Source organism: Bubalus kerabau, chromosome 11 (assembly GCF_029407905.1).
Source record: "Bubalus kerabau isolate K-KA32 ecotype Philippines breed swamp buffalo chromosome 11, PCC_UOA_SB_1v2, whole genome shotgun sequence".
Taxonomy (NCBI): domain Eukaryota; kingdom Metazoa; phylum Chordata; class Mammalia; order Artiodactyla; family Bovidae; genus Bubalus; species Bubalus kerabau.
In genome coordinates this window covers 47,083,476-47,096,847 of record NC_073634.1, presented here as the reverse complement: position 1 = coordinate 47,096,847, position 13,372 = coordinate 47,083,476, and the positions used below count along the sequence as shown (strand labels likewise).

The 13,372-nt window shown below is 44.0% G+C and overlaps 2 protein-coding genes across 5 annotated transcripts in view; one reads left to right on the top strand and one right to left on the bottom strand.

Annotated features, from left to right (window-relative positions):
• SEPTIN10 (septin 10) overlaps window positions 1-3,831 on the bottom strand; it is a 51,148-nt gene extending 47,317 nt beyond the window's left edge. For 2 of the 4 annotated variants that reach the window (XM_055540229.1, XM_055540230.1), the window contains exon 1: window positions 3,717-3,831. In XM_055540229.1, coding sequence (XP_055396204.1) covers window positions 3,717-3,743 — 27 coding nt within the window. In that variant the 5' untranslated portion in view covers window positions 3,744-3,831. The remainder of the gene's footprint in view (window positions 1-3,716) is intronic. The other 2 variants (XM_055540231.1, XM_055540232.1) reach the window with 1 other exon arrangement.
• Window positions 3,832-4,759: 928 nt separating this feature from the next.
• SOWAHC (sosondowah ankyrin repeat domain family member C) lies at window positions 4,760-9,199 on the top strand. Its single transcript, XM_055540228.1, has one exon. The coding sequence runs from the start codon at window positions 4,840-4,842 to the stop codon at window positions 5,998-6,000; it is 1,161 nt and encodes a 386-aa protein (XP_055396203.1). The 5' UTR covers window positions 4,760-4,839; the 3' UTR covers window positions 6,001-9,199.
• The last annotated feature ends 4,173 nt before the right edge of the window (window positions 9,200-13,372 follow it).

Here is a 13,372-nt window from a genome sequence, read left to right as displayed (position 1 = left end):
TGATCTAAGGTCTCTCAAGAACTTAGAAAAAGAAGAGCAAACTAAACCAAAAGCAAGCAAAGGAAATAAAAACATCAGTTTTTTGCAAATAGAAAAATAACAGAAAAAACCCGGTGAAACAGAAATAGTTCTTTGAAAAGGTCAGTGAAGTTAACAGACTTCTAGCAAGACTAACAAAGATAGGCAGAAGATGAAAATTTTACCAGTATCAGGAATGAAACAGGGTTTATCACTATAGACCCTAAAGAAAGCAAAAGGAGATTAAGAGAAGATTATGAACATGTCTATACACATAAAGCTGACAATTTGAAAGGAATGGATTGCAAAACCACATACCATCACAACTCACCCAGTATGAAATAACATGAACACACAGGTAACTATTAAGGAATTTAAATCTGTAAGTTTAAAACTCCCCGAAAAGACATCTCCAGGCCCAGATGGTTTCACAGAAGAATCCTACCAAACATTTAAAAAAGAATACCAATTTTACATAATCTCTTCCAGAAAACAGAAGAGATGGGGACCCTTCCCAGTTTCTTTTCTGAAACTAATATTACTCTGACATAAAACCGAAGACAGTACAAAAAAACCTGCAGACAAATATCCCTCTTGAACTTGATAAAGAGTATCTACAAAAGAACAGCAGCAGCCTGCTGCTCTGATGGACTGAATTCTTTCCCGCCATCATCACAGTAAGGCAAGAATGTCTGCTGTCACCACGCTTACTCAAATATGGCAGAAGAGAAAAGGTATAGATTGGAAAGAAAGAAAGAAAACTGTCTCTGTGTTGAGATGACATAATTTTTATGCACACAAGAATTTACTCCAAGGAATTTACTCCTAGAATAAATTAATTCAGCAAGGTCAAAGGACTCAAGAGAAACATAAACATCTCAATTGTATTTCTGTGTTAAAACGATATGAGGACAATGAAAATAAAAATATGGTATCATTTGTAACTGATAAAAAATGAAATAAATGTAAATCTAACAAAACAAATGCAACTATATAATTCTGATGAAGGAAATCTGAGAAAATATAAAGAAATGAACAGAAACACCATGTTCATTAGCTGGAAGACTCAACATGGGTAGAAATAACAATTTTCTTTAAATTGAGACTTAATGTAATATCTATCAAAATCCCAGAAAAATTCTTTGTACATAGACAAGACTATTCTAAAATTTATAATGAAAGATATAGAAACTAGAATAGCCAAAAATTTTTGAAATTTAAGAATAAAGTGAGAGTAATCAGTCTACTTTATTTCAAGATTTATTTATATAGTTATAGGAATCAAGACTGCATGTTAACAGAGACCCCAGAAAAAGATCCGCACAACATGTTCAACTAGTTACTGACAAAAGTGCAAAAGCAATTCAATAGAATATGATAGCCTTTTCAACAAATGTTGGAGCATCCATTAGTCAAAAATGACCCTTGACCTAAGTCTTACACCTTATACAAAAACTAACAAAATGGGTCATGGGTTTAAATGTAAAACTAACTACAAGACTCTTAGGAAAAAAATAAGAGAAAACCTTTGGTATTCTGAGTTAAGCAAAGGATTCTTAGACTTGACAAAAAAGTACAGTCCATAAGAGAAAAAGGTGATAAAATGGATTTTATCAAAACTAAATATGTTTGCTTTGCAAAATATTAATAGAATGAAAAAGAGAAAAAAATTTGCAAACCACATATCAAAGATTGGTATCTAGAATACATATTTTTAAAACTTCTAAAATCAGCAGTAAAAAAAGAAAATCCAGTTAGAAAATGGGCATAAAAAATGAAATTCAATGAAGAAAATATACAGATGGCAAACAAGCACATGAAAAGATGTTTAACATCACTAGCCATTAGAAAAATGCAAGTTAAAACCACAACATATAATTACATACCTATCAGAACGTCTTAAAAAAAAACAAACCAGGAACTCCAAATGCTGGTGAGGATGTGGAGAAACTAATCTCACATACACTGGTGGTGGGAATGGAAAATGCAGAAACTGGGAAACAGTTTAGCAGTTTCTTAATGAAACTAGTAACTGCCATGTGGATTCCAGAGAACTGAAGACAACATTTTCCTTATGTTATATGTTAACATACAGTTTTACGTAACTGTATGTATAAACATACAGTTTATAGCAGCTTTATTTATAATAGCTCAACAATGGAAACGTAGGTGTGTCCTTCAAAGTGTGTTACATCCATACCATGTAATATTACTCAATTAAAAAGGAGCAAACTAATACTTGGAACAACCTGAATGAACCTTCAGAGAATGCTACTGAATGAAAAACATCCAATCCCAAAAGGTTATATTCTAGGTGATTCCATTATGTAACAGACTTGAAAAATTACAGAAATAACAGATTATAGTAGTTAGGGGTTAAAGAGGAGGTGGAGTGGAAATGAAGTGGGTGTGGCTACAAAAGGACAAGGGAAGGGTCCTGTGGTGGGGGCAAGTTCTGTCTCCACAGAATCAGTGTCCATGTGCTGGTAGTGGCCTTTCCTATGATTTTGTAACATTTTACTATTAAAGAAGAGTGCGGACTCATTGGAAAAGACCCTGATGCTGGGAAAGATTGAAGGCAAAAGAAGGGGGCAGCAGAGGATGAGATGGTAAGATAGCATAAAATTCAATGGACATGAATTTGAGCAAACTCCAGAAGATGGTGAAGGACAGGGAAGCCTGGCGCGCTGCAGTCCATGGGGTCATAAAGAATTGGACACGACTTAGCGACTGAACAACAACTATTAATGAAAACTGGGCAAAGTTACTGGGGAATTCTGTTTTTTATCACAATTGCACACGAATTTACAGTTAACTCAAAAAGTTTAATTAAAGCTAACATTACTGCAAAATAAGCACAGCAAGAGACAAGAAATCCCATGTTTAATTCTGAAGATTAAACTTCACTCTGAAACAAAGACGTGCACACAAACACAACAAATGTAACAAGGCAGGTCAGAGAGGAAAGCCGCGATTTCTCTAAAAATAAGACAGAGAAGAAAGAAACCTGGCTGAATCAGAAGAAAGACCCTCCTCCAGGCTCTGTCAGAGAAACTGGCTGTGTGATTCTGGACCCATCTACCCTCCCAGGTTCCTACCAGCTTAACTTCTAGAGACTGCTACCAGCACGTCTCACTTTTTGGTTTCAGGTCCCAGAAGAGCTTTTGTTTACGTGGATTACAATCGCTGGTATGAAGAGTATCAGAAGTTAAATTTTTCAAAAAGACAAGTGGTCCTTCCACACGGCGTAGCGTCGGGAAAACAACAGGGACACAAGAGAATGAGTGAAAAGGGCAAGGAACAGCTTGGTGTGGCCGAGAACACCTCTATGGCCGTCCCATGGCTTACTCTGAAATGAGACCAGTGTAGAGGAGGGACAGAAAACGGAACACATCAGTCGCATCCGTTCTTTCAACGGACAAGGGCTCCAAGGTGGGGAAAAAAGGCTCCAATCCCAAAGATGTCAACGCTGGATAAGGTGGGAGGCTTGTGAAGGCCTGGGAGGCCGAGTCCAGTGGGGCGCCCGCCACCAGTCCCGCTCCCGCGCGTTTGGGACCGTTACACAAACCGCCCGCTTCAAACTCCACTCTAGGGAGACGGGAAGCCGGGAGGCGCCGCCCGAGGGAGCGGGCGGGAATCGCGGGCCCAGCCGGGACGGCGGGGGTCCCTGGCCGAGGGCGTAGGGCTGGCGGACTCACCAGGTGCCGCGCCACCTCGGAGGCCATGGTCCGGGCGACTGGGCGGGCGAGGGGCCAGCAAGGCGGCGGCGGCGGCCGACCGAGCCGCGCGTCCAGCAGCGGAGGGCGGGATGGAGCGGGGCGGGGCGGGGGCCTAGGAGGGAGGAGCGGAGGGGAGGGGTCCCCCGGCCTCAGTGACGTGGGGGGCTGAGCGGGATGGCGCGGGGGGCGGGGCGGGTCTGATAGGGAGGGGAGGAGAACTGACGGGAGGGGTCTTGTGGCCTCAGTGACGTGGGGCTGAGCGGGATGGCACGGGGAGCGGGAGTCAGAAGGGAGGGGAAGGCAGATGAGAGGAGGGGTCCAGCAGCCTCCATTGAGCTGGGGGCCCCTGGGCGGGCTGCGAGTCAGGGCTCCCAGACACCTCCTCGAATTGGGTCTGTCACAGGAGTGCCTAGATGTTTTAGAGCAGCGGCCTCGAACCTTTCTGGCACCAGGGACCCTTTCATGGAAGATATTTTCACAGATGGGGGGAGGGGGAAGATGGGTTCGGAATGATCTATACACAGTTATACACACAAATATACACACATATTTATTGTACACTTTCTATTATTATTATAATATCAGTTCCACTTAAGATCATCAGGCACTAGATCCCAGAAGTTGGGGATCCCTATTTTAGAGAATGACCAGTCAGTGCCTGGGAGAGGATGGAGCACAACTGCTGTTAGAAAAAGAGGCGGGGAAGAGCAGCCATGGCTCCTCAGACCTTTGGGCCGGGCTGAAGCACTGATTGCGGCTCTACGGGGCCGGAAGTGGGCGTGTCAGGGCGTGTCCTCTGGGGGGAGCGGCCATTGCTGCCTGTGTAGGGGCCGGAAGTGGGCGGGGCCAGGCGTGTCCAAGGGAAGGCGCTGAATGCAGCTTGTTCCAGGACCCAAAAGAGGTGGGGTGGAGTGGGGCGGGGCCCGCGGGAGCTGTAAGGCCGCCTCCGGGGAGGCCGGAAGTGGGTGGGGCCCCCGACGGGGGCGTGTCCGCGGGCGAGGCAGGGGGGCGGTGGCTGTTAGTCCCGCGGCTGCGGCGCGCTAGGAACTTGTGGTGGAGTGGCCGCCGCGTAGGTCCGGAGCCAACCAGGTACGCTATCGAGATGGAGGGACCCGCCGAGTACAGGGCTCGGGATCGGCAGGCCGAGGTGGAGCAGCCGGTTGGGGGCGCCCTGGGCGGATCGCCCGAACAGCGCGCCAGCGTCCGCGCCCGCCCCAAGGAGCCAGAGGACGCGGCGGGAGACCGCGCGGACCCCTTCGACCCGGTGGAAGGCACCCCGAGCGCGCCGCTCGGAAGGCGACCTCGCGGTGGTCTGGTGGGGGAAGGTGCGCGGCCCGAAGCGCTGGGCGATGCGCCCCCCACGCCGCGGCCGGGCCGCACCGCGCCCCGGGACCCGGCTGCAGGCGGCTCTCCTCAGCTGCGGCGCGGCCCCGGGGGCGCGGACGGCGCGGCGGCCGAGGAGGAGGGCGCGGGCTCTCTGACGCTGGATCCGCTGGAGCACGCGTGGATGCTGTCGGCCGCCGACGGCCGCTGGGACAGCCTGGAGGGGCTGCTGGCCTGTGAGCCTGGACTGCTGGCCAAGCGCGACTTCATCACCGGCTTTACCTGCCTGCATTGGGCAGCCAAGCACGGCCAGCAGGAGCTGCTGGCCCTGCTGGTACGCTTCGCGGGCCAGCACCGGCTGCCGGTGAACATCAACGCGCGCACGAGCGGCGGCTACACCGCGCTGCATCTGGCGGCCATGCATGGGCACGTGGAGGTGGTGAAGCTGCTGGTGGGGGCCTACGACGCGGATGTGGACGTTCGCGATTACAGCGGCAGGAAGGCCTCGCAGTACCTGAGCCCGAGCACCGCCGAGGAGATCCGGACGCTGGTGGGCGCCCTGGACGAGGACGAAGGCGAGAGCGCGGCGGGCAGCGGGGGAGGGCGCTGGAGGCTCTCGAGGGTGCTACCCTCGCACCTCATCTCCGGCAGGCTCTCCCACGCTCTGGAGGACGGCGGGGACCATCACCACCACCTGGCCGAGGGATTGACTGCCAGCAAAGCGAAGGAGCCGAATCGCAAAGCCTCGGGCAGCTCTAGTGGGCGGATGAAACCCAGACTCAACAAAATCCGTTTCCGAACCCAGATCATCCACACCACACCCTCTTTCAGAGACCCAGAGCAGCCTCTGGAGGAGGGGGAGGACGAGGAAGAGGACCGATCTCTTAAAGGCCACTCGTCCTCTTTCAAATTGAGACCCAAGTCCAATGTATTTGGGTAAAAATCATTTCTTTTAGAAAGTTCTGAGACTTGTTTGCCGTCAGGTATAGGATACTAGATGTAGACAAGAAAGTGAGACCAGAAAAGACGCTGAAGGTTGCATTCTTAATCCGAGGGGTCTCCCCAGCAATGTGGCTGCCGTGGCTTACCAAGTGATTCCTCCAACCTTGATCTTGGTCCCCTGCCCCCTGCAGCCTCTCTGCCCTGGAGTCGCTGTTTTGGAGAACTAGTAATATATCTAAATCCGGTGCAGAGTTGATGATTGCAGGTTCCTTTGATTTAAACATTGCCGGATGCCATGCAAAGTAAGGAATATTGTACTTTGCAGTATCTTTTTAAAAGTGGTTACTCTTCCAAGAGCTTCCCTTTGTGGCTCAGCTGGTCAAGATCCAACTGCAATGCAGGAGACTAGGGTTCGATCCCTGGGTTGGGCAGATCCCCCTGGAGAAGGGAAAGGCTACCCACTCCAGTATTCTGGCCTGGAGAATTCTGTGGACCGTATAGTCCATGGGGTCCCGAAGAGTCGGACACGTATGAGCGACTCTCACTTTCACTTTGCACTCTTCCAAGAGCAACAAGACATGCAAGTAGTAATGAACTGGTAGTATTTGTAAGTGTAAACAAAACTACACACCGCCGTCTGTTTTTACTAATTGCATTTGCTTTAAGATACTACTGATGGCCAGGTCAGAGTTTACATGCACAAATACTAATTAGGGAATAATGTGAATACAATTGGGAATTCTGTTGGTACCCTACTTGTAAGTTGTGTTCAACTCTTCAAAAGCTGTTTCAGCTTTAACTACTGAACTGAAGATATGGCCAGCGTTCACTTTTGAGTTAATCTGTTGGGTGGTTTCCTCTTAACTATCTCTAATACCCCTGCATTCAGTATTAAGGTACATTATTAATAACTACAGGGCTTCCCTGATAGCTCAGTTGGTAAAGAATCCACCTGCAATGAAGAGACCCCAGTTCAATTCCTGGGTGGGGAAGATCCACTGGAGAAGGGATAGGTTACCCCCTCCAGTATTCTTGGGCTTCCCTTGTGGCACAACTGTTGAAGAATCCACCTGCAATGCCCGAGACCTGGGTTTGATCCCTGGGTTGGAAAGATCCCCTGGAGAAGGGAAAGGCTACCCTACTCCAATATTCTGGCCTGGAGAATTCCATGGACTGTATAATCCATGGGGTCTCAAAGAGTCGGACTCAACTGAGCGACTTTCACTTTAATGACTACACAAGTTTTTATTTTTGTTTAAGAAAACACTTGTAGCAATCTATGGTACTTCTAGGAAAATAATTGCCTCTGGTTCTTATTCTCACAAACTTGTTTTGCTCTTGTAAAAGTCTGAATTTTAGGAGTTTTTGTTCCAGGGCTTATACAACCGTTGGTTCTACTTGATGTGACCCTCTTTGTGCTTAGAGTTGAACTGCCTACAGAAGCTGTTTCTGGTTTAGGTGATGAGCAAAAATTGATGTAAATGTTAGCTGATGCTTCTATGAAGTAATTATTAAATCAACTTAATGATTCTCACAAATGGTACACTTTTTATTTTCTAATGAAATACATTCATAATCTCAATACTTTGTAGCAGTGTTCTGCAAATGTTTAAAATACTAAATCCTTTTAGTTTTCATGTTTCTTTGAATCTATTAGAGACATAGAATGAAGGTATTGGGAAGCTGGCTAGTAAATCTACCCAGTTAAAAATAGCACTTTCTAAAAAAGGGAAAGATAATAGATGGGACATTTTCTATATTTAAATGCTGCTGGCTATTGAATCCTTTTGTATATAAGTGAAAAATATCAGTCATTGCAATTAAAGACTTAAGTGTACTTAATTACATTTCATTCAAATATGCTAGGGTGAATGTCTTTACAATTATTGTTAAATTTAATTCAGAAACATATTAAATTCACTTGTAACAGGATTCAAAGCAATTTGAGAGAGATCTAATTCCAAAAACTCCTTCTCCCTTGGTCTTTTCCTTGTAAGAAAAAAAGACAGTTCCTGAAACATGCATTTTGCAGCCTACGGAGATGACAGAGTGAGTTCACAGCTTGCAGAGTGAATGAACCAGTACACGAATTGCACACAACTGCAGTGTTTAGAGAGTTCTTAAATCTTTAATTTCCCAAATTGTAGAAATTTGTAACAAATTGGTCACACCTCTCTAGATAGTAGTTGAATTTGTTTAAAGGCTAATGAAAAGTATTCATATAAAACAAAGTATTGTCCATTCCTGTGCCTTTAGTTTTGTTTTAGGATTACAGAAGTGGGCTATGTACATTTGAGAAGCACTTTTATCCATACATTTAGGTGAAAAACAATCTAATTTTGTATAAATTAAAAATAGGTTCCTATCTAGTACAGGATAAGTTGTAATTTGTCACCAAGTCTTAGGCTTACAGACGTGTGAAGCTGAAGTGAGACATAAAAACACTGCAGAACCACCTCTACGTTCTCCTGAACAGTGTTAATCTCTTAAATGTGTATGGTTGGTTTAGTCACTCAGGCATGTCTGACTCTTACAACCCCATGGACTGTTGCCTGCCAGGTTCCTCTGTCCATGGAATTTTCCAGGGTTGTTGTTAGTACCTAATTGCATAAAATCTATAATTTGCTAGATCTTTAGAAACTGAATCAATTCCTAACTTGCTTTTCTGATAAAATGTACTTTAAAGTTTCAAAAATCATTCCTAGGGGAACAATTTCTAGCATTCCTTGTCATGAGGTACTTGTGTGTAGTAAGTACAGCATTTTCAGCTACTTAACTCTGTTTCTCTTTTTTTTTTTTTTAATTTCCAAATTTTTTTTTTGAATTTTCCAGATTATGAAAAGCAAGTGATTTATATAGTTTGGTATTTGTGGAGTTATGCCTGCCATTAATGGAAATATGTATGTCAGTTACTCAGAGGTTGTCGATATAAAACTGGTTAGAAAATCCAGGTATGTCCATGTGTTTCTTCCAGGTGCAGTGGAGACTGGTGAGTCTGTCACAGCTCCCTTCACTGTTATGGTATATAAAGTGCAGCTAACTTATACAACCTGAACATATGGTGCTATTTTATTCATGTCTGAAATCTTGGCATCCAGAAGGCCTTGTCTTTTATTTTTCAAATAAGTGAAACTTTGGGAGTTCAGAAAGTAAAATCTATGAAGTTAGTTTTGTCAGAATAAAAGATTCACATTAGATTTTCCCTCTGAATTGTCTAAATCGCTGTAGTCTTTTATCTTTTATAAATTTATGGGGTTTTACATTTCATACAGTGCTTGTTTAAGTTTCCATCTGTCCTTTTTCTATCCCTTAAGTCACTGGCCATATATCCCTAATTACAGGTGGAATGAAAGTTGGTGCTGTTCAGCACAAGCAATGGCAAGAGGACCTCAAGACTCAGCGCTCTTCCACAGCATTATCTTTTCTGCACTTTGAATTGCTAAGTTTTAGCCAAAGTGCTCTGGTTGGGCATGAGTGGTGGAGGATTCAGCTAGAGGAGAGGGTCATACCTTTACCTTAAAAAATGTGAACAAAGGGACCAACAGGGATTAGTTTCTAAAACATACATATGGCTCATGCAGCTCAATATATATATACACACATATATATAAAATAATAAAAAATGGGTGGAAGATCTAAAGAGGCATTTCTCCAAAGACATACAGATGGCCAAAAAGCATATGAAAAGATGCTCACTGTCACTAATTATTAGAGAAATGTAAATCAAATCCACAATGAGGTATCACCTCATACCAGTCAGAATGGCCATCATCAAAAAATCCACAAGCAAATACTGGAAAGCGTGTGGAGAAAAGAAAAGCCCTCCTACACTGCTGGTGGCAATGTAACTTGATACAGCCAGGGTGGAGGTTCCATAAAAAATTTAAAAATAGAGCTACCATATGATCCTACAATCCCACCACTGGGCACATATCCAGAGAAGAACATGGTTTGAAAGGATAATGCACTCCAATGTTCATAGCAGCTCTGTTTACCATAGCCAGGACATGGAAGCAACATAAATGTCCATTGACAGAGGAATGGATAAAGAAGATACGGTACATATATGCAATGGGATATTACTCAGCCATTGAAAGAGAAATAATGCCATTTGCAGCAACATGGTTGGACCTGGAGATTATCATACTGAATGAAGTAATTCAGAGAAAGATAAATATATGCTATCACTTGTATGTGGAATCTTAAAAGTGGTACAGATGGGCCTATTTACAAAACAGAGACAGATGTAGAAAACAAATTTATGGTTACCAAAGGGGAAAAGGGGAAGAATAAATTGGGAGATTGGGATTGACATAAACACACTACTATATATAAAACAGATAATAAGAACCTACTCTATAGCACAGGGAACTCTACTCAGTGCTCTGCAATGGCCCATATGGGGAAAGAATCTAAAAAACGGGATACATGTGTATGTATAACTGAATCACTTTGGGGTACAACCTGAAACTAACACAACGTTGTAAATCAATTATACTCAAAAATTAATTAAAAAAAAAAAACTATGACTCTTGCACAAACCAGCTACCATAAACCCTTCATGCCCAGTCAGAAGCTTAAGAAAGAAGGAAATGCCTTTTTCCATTCTCTTCAATATCCATCAAGCACTGGACATGAATTAATTAATTTCCTCATCAAGGTTGCCCTTGATCTTTGTTTTGATGAAGTTCAGCAGATACAAAGTGTCATGTGAATCCTTGCTGTCAACTTCCTCATCCCTCCCTGTAGGAAGATCCTGCTACCCTTGCTGCTGGGACTTAGTGTTGTTGCTGATGTTTTGTGACAATGCATAAAACAAGGTTTCTGTTTCTAGAATAACTTCTTTCCTTAGAAGTGTGTATCTTAAAAGGGCTCATTGATGAGTTCATGTGAACATATCTGTAATTTTTCCTAGTGAAAGATATTTTTTATTTTGCTAAATACATGGTATTATTAATATTTAGTTTCTTTTAAGTTAATCCTGAAAGTACTCTGGGAATTTGCTGGAATCCATTGTTCCTTAAGTGATGAGTCACATAGTTACAATTTGAGGGCTAGAAAGTGACCCTTTGTGAACCAAGGGTTCTTGAAAAACCATATCTGTTTTTCAAGATATGGCAGCAGTTGTTTGCATCATTATTGATCTTTTTTCCAGTGAAGAATATTGTTTTCATGTTACCAAACTTTTTTCTCCTTAATCTTCTCTTTAAATGTCAGTTTTGTCCCAGGAAGGGGCTTCCCCATTCAGTTAATAAAGTGTCCACTTTTCCATATTTATGCTTCCCGTGATGGCTCAGAGGATGAAAAATCTGCCTGCAATGCAGGAGACCTGGGTTTGATCTCTGGGTCGGGAAGATCCCCTGGAGGAGGAAATGGCAACTCATTCCAGTATTCTTGCCTGGAGAATTCCATGGACAGAGGAACCAGGTGAATTACGTCCATGGGATCGCAAAGAATCGGACACGACTGAGCAACTAACCCCTTTTTCATATTTATTGGGGAATGTGTGACAAGTGCCCCCACTGGCACGAGGCCTGGCATGTTGAAGTGCTAAGGAAATTTTTCATAATGTTGCATTACATGGATAATTTCAATAATATGCTTTCATTCCAATTGAATAAAGGTGAGAATTTTTCCTACAGCGTGACTGCACCGCCAGCCAACCACTCCATCTGTAGCCCAGCCCAAAGAACAACCTGTTTCGATCCTGGAGGTGGAATCGGCTTTATTAGGATTTTACTTTGTAAGCAATTTAAGAGATTTTCAACAGTAAATTTGATTATAAGAAGTTTTACTTACAAGTTTATTCAAGTACCTAATCCCTAGGAGAATCTGCTTTAAGTGGCTTTAAATAGTCTAAGTATTATCATGCATACAAATGACTACTTGTCCTGTGAAGCCACAAAAGCAAGAGAACAGGGAGATGAAGTTTAGTTCAGCTTAGAGAGCTTTCTAATAATCATTTTAAGCAAAGAGTTGGACACAACTGAGTGACTGAACTGAACTGAATCTGTCCCATGAGGTAGAACACTCAGCCTTTGAAAATAACTGGTCAGGGGCTACATGAGGACCAGAAAAGGTGAAACATCATTTTAAAGCACCCCTGTGATTGATGCTGTGTTGAGAAACTTTGCTCTAGACCACTCACTGACCAAAGCTTCAGCCCAAATTTGGCTGGGTTAGAATGAAGTTAAATATATGTTTTGTGTTTTTTAAAATAAATGTTATATGCTGTTCTATCAAAGAACCTGGAAGTGCCTGTTAGAATATTCTGGGTCGCTAAGAAATGTTGAGCTAAATATTCTAGAAATATAATTGAGAATTCTTGAGATCCGTCCAGAAGTGTATAGTGTTTGTGTGTGTGTGTGTGTGTGTGTGTGTGTGTGTGTGTGTTTAACATTTACTCATTTTTGGCTGCATTGAGTCTTAGTTTGCAGTACTCAGGGTCTCTAGTTGTGGTGCGTGGGCTTAGTTGCCCCAAGGCATGTGGAATCTTAGTTTCCTGACCAGGGATCAAACCTGCGTCCTCCACCTTGGAAAGTGGATTCCCAACCACTGGACCACCGGGGAAGTCCCTCCAACATTGATGAATGTGATCATGTTTGTCTTAGTCTGTTTGGGCTGATGAAAGAGCACCCCATAGATTAGGTGGCTTTTAAACAACAGAAGCTCGTTTCTCACGGTTATGGAGGCTGGCAGTGCAAGATCAAGACCTCAGCATCTTGGTGTCCAATGAGGGCCTGCTTCCTGGTTACTGGCGGCCGTGTGCTCTGCGTATCCCTCTGGTGTCTTGGCACAGGGTCTCTGGCAAGGGCACTAATCCCATCATGAGATGAAGCCCTCCAAAAGATCCCGCCTCCTCACAGTATCACCTTGGAGTTTGGCTTTCAGCATGAATTCTGGGGGACACAAACATTCAGTCTGTGATGAGCTTATGTTCACAAGGCTCACTTGGTTGCAGTTAGCAGCTCAACTTGCACAGAGGGGAGTGACTCCTGGCTGCTGCTAAGTCGCTTCAGTTGTGTCCGACTCTGTGCGACCCCATAGACGGCAGCCCACCAGGCTCCCCCGTCCCTGGGACTCTCCAGGCAAGAGCACTGGAGTAGGTTGCTATTTCCTTCTCCAATGCATGAAAGTGAAAAGTGAAAGTGAAGTAGCTCAGTCGTGTCCAACTCTTAGCGACCCCATGGACTGCAGCCCACCAGGCTCCTCTGTCCATGGGATTTTCCAGGCAAGAGTACTGGAGTAGGGTGCCATTGCCTTCTCCAGACTCCTGGCTGAGGGTGTTCTTTGCGTAAAAGCCATTCATTCTGCTAGGAGGATGACTGTGTAAACCAGGCAAGGTTTTAAGCACATTATAAAAAGTAAGC

Bases quoted from the DNA above. Each gene is read 5' to 3' on its own strand.
- SOWAHC (XM_055540228.1), top strand. From the start codon at position 4,840: ATGGAGGGACCCGCCGAGTACAGGGCTCGGGATCGGCAGGCCGAGGTG.